The 6000-nt window shown below is 40.0% G+C and overlaps 1 protein-coding gene and 1 non-coding gene across 2 annotated transcripts; one reads left to right on the plus strand and one right to left on the minus strand.

The window, feature by feature from the left end:
• Positions 1-3278: 3278 nt before the first annotated feature.
• LOC133832190 (uncharacterized) lies at positions 3279-4235 on the minus strand. The gene is made up of 2 exons (XM_062262565.1): positions 4091-4235; positions 3279-3583 (listed from the first exon to the last, which is right to left on the minus strand). Exons 1-2 carry the CDS (start codon positions 4233-4235, stop codon positions 3279-3281), a joined length of 450 nt encoding a protein of 149 aa, XP_062118549.1.
• A 586-nt stretch (positions 4236-4821) lies between these two features.
• LOC133833695 (small nucleolar RNA R71) lies at positions 4822-4928 on the plus strand. The gene has a single exon (XR_009893062.1). It is a non-coding gene; the product is annotated as a small nucleolar RNA R71 (small nucleolar RNA).
• The last annotated feature ends 1072 nt before the right edge of the window (positions 4929-6000 follow it).

Consider the following 6000-nt stretch of genomic DNA (forward strand, 5'->3'; position numbering starts at 1 on the left):
CAAAATACAAGTTGGGATGCCTCCCAATGGCGTTGTCGTTAACGTCATTTAGTCGGATGCTGAACTCCTCTTCATTGTGACGTCAAGAGGATGACGGATTTGGCCTGATCAAAATGACCACCCAAGTTGGACTTCAATCTTTTCCCATTCACCTTAAAATTACCGGTCTTCTCACTAGTTACCTCAATTGATGCATAAGGGAGTACTTTAACAACAGTGTAAGGTCCGGACCACCTCGATTTTAGCTTGCCTGGAAACAATTTCAACCTAGAATTAAATAGTAATACTTAATGACCAGGTTGAAATTCCTTTCGAACCAGGTTCTTATCATGCCACAACTTAGTCCGTTCCTTGTAAATTTTGGCATTCTCATATGCCTCATTCCTTAGCTCCTCTAGCTCATTCAACTGCAACAATCTTTTCTCTCCCGATGCTGCCATGTCCATATTCAGAGTTTCAATGGCCCAAAATGCTCGAAGCTCAAGTTCCACTGGTAGATGACACACTTTGCCAAAAACCAACATGTATGGAGACATGCCAATAGGTGTCTTAAAAGCTGTCCTATATACCCACAATGCATCATCGAGTTTCTTAGACCAATCTATCCTGGACCGTTGCACCGTTTTCTCCAAAATACTCTTTACCTCTCGGTTTGAGATTTCTGCTTGTCCATTACTTTATGGATGGTAAGGCAACGCAGTGCGATGTCTCACTCCATATCTTGCAAGAAAAGTCTCAAACAGCTTGTCAGAAAAATGACTCCCTTCATCGCTTATAATTGCTCGAGGAGTACCAAATTGAGTAAAGATATCTTTTTGCAAAAAGTTAAGAACTGTTTTACCGTCATTTGCATGAGTTGTAGCTGCTTCCACCCATTAAGAGACATAGTCCACAGCTAGCAATATGTACAGGTTATTGTAAGATGACGGGAATGGGCACATAAAGTATATTCCCCACACATCAAACAACTCCACTTCTAGAATTCCAGTCAAAGGCATCTCGTTCCTTCTTGAAATATCTCCAGTTCTCTGACAGCGATCACATGCCTTCACGAACTCATGAGCATCTTTAAACAAAGTTGGCCAGAAAAACCCACACTGAAGAACCTTTGCAGCAGTTCTACCACTGCCAAAATGACCACCACATTGCAAAGTATGGCAGTGGGTCAAAATGGAATGCATCTCCTCTTCAGGCACACACCTTCTGATAATCTTATCAGCACAATGTTTTTAAAAGATTGGTTCTTCCCAGTAATAGTGCTTCACTTCAGAGAAAAATTTCTTCAGCTATTGTCTAGACATATATGGAGGAGTAGTGTTTGCAGCCAAAAAGTTTACATAATTAGCGAACCATGGGACCATCACACTTTCCCTCAAAGTATACAATTGCTCATCTGGAAATTCATCATTTATCTAGACTTCCTTCATAGTCTGGCTCTCTTCTAAGTCCAACCTAGATAAATGGTCTGCCACTAAATTCTTTGTTCCCTTCTTATCTCTGATTTCCAAATCAAACTCTTGTAGTAAAATAACCCATTGAATCAGCCTTGGTTTGGCATCCTACTTGGTCATAAGGTATTTAATTACAGAATGATCAGTGTACACAATTACCTTCTTCCCAATTAGGTATGGCCTGAACTTATCAAAAGCAAATACTATTGCCAACATCTCATTCTCGGTGGTGGCATAATTCATTTGAGCGTCATTCAAGGTTCTACTAGCATAGTAGATGGTGTGAAATATCTTGTTAACTCGTTGTCCCAGGATTGCTCCCATTGCATAGTCACTTGCATCACACATCATTACAAAGGGCAACTCCCAATTTGGTGCAATGACTATGGGCGCTGAAATGAGTTTCTCCTTAAGTGTCTGAAAAGACTTCAAGCAATCCTCTCCAAAATCAAATGGAACTCCATTCATCAACAAACTAGATAAGGGTTTTGAAATCTTTGTAAAGTCTTTTATGAACCGTCTGTAGAAACCAACGTGACCCAGAAAGCTACGAACCCTTTTCACTGAAACTGGTGGTGGCAAATTTTCTATTGTAGAGATCTTTGCTCTTTCTACTTCAATCCCTTCATTAGAAATTCAGTGTCCCAACACTATGCCTTCGTTCACCATGAAGTGACACTTCTCCCAATTAAGCACCAAATTTGGCTCATCACACCTTGTTGGAACCATTTCCAAGTTGCTTAGACAATGGTCAAAGGAAGACCCAAAAACTGAGAAGTCATCCATAAAAATCTCGATGCAATTCTCAACCAAGTAAAAAAAAGATAGCCATCATGCACCTTTGGAATGTGCTGTTGCATTACAAAGTCCAAATGGCATTTTTCTGAATGTAAATGTGCCATATGGACATGTAAATGTCGTTTTCTCCTGATCCTCAGGTGTAATGCCTATTTGATGGAATCCAAAGTACCCATCCAATAAACAATAATATTCATGGCTGGCCAGTCTATCCAACATCTGATCAATAAAGGGTAGTGGCAAGTGATCTTTATTGGTTGCCTTGTTGAGCTTTCAGTAGTCAATACATATCCTCTAACCTGTGACAGTTCGAGTTGGAAGCGATTCATTATTTTCGTACTTGACCACTGTCATCCCTCCTTTCTTGGGAACAACTTGAACTGGACTCACCCATTTGCTGTCAAAAATTGGATAAGCCACTTCTGCATCTAACCACTTGACCACTTCTTTTCTGACCACTTCCTTCATTGGTGGATTAAGCCTTCTTTCAGCATCAATAGTAGGCTTAATTCCATCTTCCATCAAATTGTTGTGCATCACTGTTGAGGGGCTGATCCCCTTGATGTCAGCCAAAGTCCACCCAATGGCTCTCATATGCATACGCAACACCCTTAGTAACTTCTCTATTTAAACATCCGAAAGCAAAGCAGATACTATCACAGGAAGTGTCTTGTTCTTACCGAGGAATTCATATCGCAAATGATCAGGCAATACCTTCAATTCTAACTCTGGCGTCTTCTCAACTGAAGGCAATGTTCTTGTAGGCATGGAACCAAGCTCTTCAAAGTACTTCCTCTTCAAAGGCCCATAAGAATTCAACCACTTCGCATATTCCATGACGTCCTTCCCATCTTGTTCAGTAACTTCCTCCTCTCTCAGACTCAACTCAAGAGGGTCTTCTACTACCTTCTTCTCATCCACTAGACTCTCTACCACATCCACAGAAAAACAGCTATCACTGGCCCCAGAGTAATTCATAGCCCTGAGTACATTGAAAACAACTTCCTCACCTTGTACTCTTAGATTCAACTAATATTTCTGCACATCAATCAAAGCTTGGCCTATTGCCAAGAATGGTCTACCCAAGATGAGTGGAACGTTTGTATCCTCCACCATATCAAGTACAATAAAATATGCTGGGAAGATAAACTTGTCCACCTTAACTAGGACATCTTCTATTATACCTCGAGGATGTACCAATGAACAATCTGCCAATTGTAATGTCACCGTAGTAGGCCTTGCTTCCCCAAGCTTTAATCTTCTGAAAACTGAAAGCGGCATCAGATTAATGCTTGCTCCCAAATCACATAGAGCATTCATGCTCTCAATATTCCCTATGGTGCAAGGTATAGTAAAACTCCCAGGGTCTCTCAGCTTCTAAGGGAGTTTCCTTTGCAGAATAGAGCTACATTCTTCAGTTAATGCCACAGTTTCATATTCTCCCATTTTTCTCTTCTTAGACAGGATGTCTTTCATGAATTTCACGTAACTAGGCATTTTCTCTAGAGCCTCCGCAAATGGAATGTTGATATGCAGTTTCTTGAATACTTCTAGAAATTTCAAAAACTACTTATCTAAGTTGTTCTTGCGAAGCCTTTGAAGATAGGGAATCTTAATATGATGATCAATACTGACTGGCGGTGTACCTTCCTCGACTGGTAGGTCTTTAGTAACCTTGTCCTCATCTTGCTTCTGATCCAATGTGCCCTGTGCCTGTTGATCCTGACCCTTGTCTTCAACTGACTGTTCTGAGCTTGGCCTTTCGTACCTCTTTCCATTTCTCTATGTAATAGCCTGGCGTTGCTCTTTTGGGTTAACCTCAGTTGTGCTAGGTAGGTTACCTTGAGCACAGTTGGCCATAAGAGTATCCAATTGCCCTATCTGAGTCTCCAAATTTCTAATAGAAGACCACGTCTCAATCATGAATTGATTAAGAACATCAGACTGAGTATCAGGCTGTCTCACAGGATTCTGTTGTTGTTGCATAGGTAGCTAAGGTGGTTGTTGTTGAGGCTTGAGTCTTTGTTGATAGAACCCTTGAGGTGGTTGTTAAAATGACTGGTGTGGTTGCTGAATTGAGGATTGACCTTGTTGATCATTCTTCCAGGAAAAATTGGGATGATTCCTCCACCCTTGGTTAAATTTTTTTGAATAAGGGTTATTGTTATTTTGACGAGGAAAATTCCCAATGGCATGAGCTTGTTCCAATGGCATATTATTTACATCTGCGTATTGGCACTTTTCATAAGCATGAGGACCCCCACATAATTCACACTTAATCTGAGCTTGCATCACGGGGGCTGCCATTGTACTGCCTTGCAACTATTTAGTCAAAGCCTCAACCTGAGAAGTTAACTTAGATATTGCATCAATCTCATGCAAACCAGCCACTTTCTTCGAGTTACGTCTCTCACTTGGCCACTGTTGATTATTAATGGCCATTTCTTCCAACAAATCATACTCCTCATTGGCGCTCTTCCTCATAAATGCCCCAGCTGCTGCTGCATCAATGAGTGTGTGAGTGGTACCACAAAACCCATTATCAAATTTATTGACTAACATCCATCTCTCTATCCCATGATGCGGGCACTTCCTTATCAGGTCTTTAAATCTCTCCCACGCCTCATATAAAGATTCATTATCTAGCTGGTAGAAATTGTTGATCTCCCCCCTCAACTTAGCTGCCTTAGCTGGGGGAAATAACTTGGAGAGAAACTTCAATGCAAGATCATTCCATGTATTGATTGAGTTAGGTGGCAAAGATACCAACCAACTCTTTGCTCGCTCTCTCGAAGAAAATGGAAATAGTATGAGTCTGATTGCATCATCACTAACTCCATTCATCTTGAACGTCTGACAGAGCTCAACGAAGTTAGCAAGATGCATGTTTGGGTATTCAGTTGGTAGTCCCCCAAACTGGACAGTGGATTGAACCTTTTGTAGAATGTTAGGTTTTATCTCAAAATTGTTGGCATCTACCGCGGGTGGTCTGATGCAAGACTGAACCCCTATAATGGTGGGCAATACATAATCCCTCAAGCTTCTGGCTGGTTGATTCTGGACATTAGCTTGGTCTTCAACATCACCCCCATTTTTACCATTTATCGGATCTACCATTTCTACTTCAACTCTTCTTTCACTTTCAACTCTTCTTTCCAATCTATTGTTCTTTCTGTTCAGTCTACAGGTCTTCTCTATTTCAGGATCAACAGGCAGTCTTGCAGCAGGTGCAAGACGTCGCATAAACTACCTGTACCTGAGATGAGAAAATTTAGACAATGACGGAATTAGTGAAATTGAAAAGAAATACCAAATTACAATAAAATTCAATTATTTCAATATTAGCTAACGCAGTCCCCGGCAACGGCGCCAAAAACTTGTTGCAAAAATTCACACGCAAGTATACATATCGTTTCCCAAGTAATAACTCACGTGAGTGAGATCGTTCCCACAAGGACTGTAGCTAATTACCAATTAAATTGAATCTATAGTTCTATTTGGCAAATAAAAATTTGTTTTGAGACTAATTTAATTAGGCAAAGAAATAAAAATAGACAAATAACAATATTCAATCAAGAGATGAAGATTAGGGAAAAATAATTTCAATTGATTCAATTATCTAATTCAGTAATGCAAAATAATTTTCCTTCTTCTTCTAATGTGATGGAAGATTATAAAATTACCAACATTCCTATTGAGACATAAAGATACTAGATTATAAGGTAAATTATCTCATTTCTGAGATAAATTA

The sequence above is a fragment of the Humulus lupulus genome, chromosome 4 (assembly GCF_963169125.1).
Source record: "Humulus lupulus chromosome 4, drHumLupu1.1, whole genome shotgun sequence".
NCBI classification, from domain to species: Eukaryota; Viridiplantae; Streptophyta; class Magnoliopsida; order Rosales; family Cannabaceae; genus Humulus; species Humulus lupulus.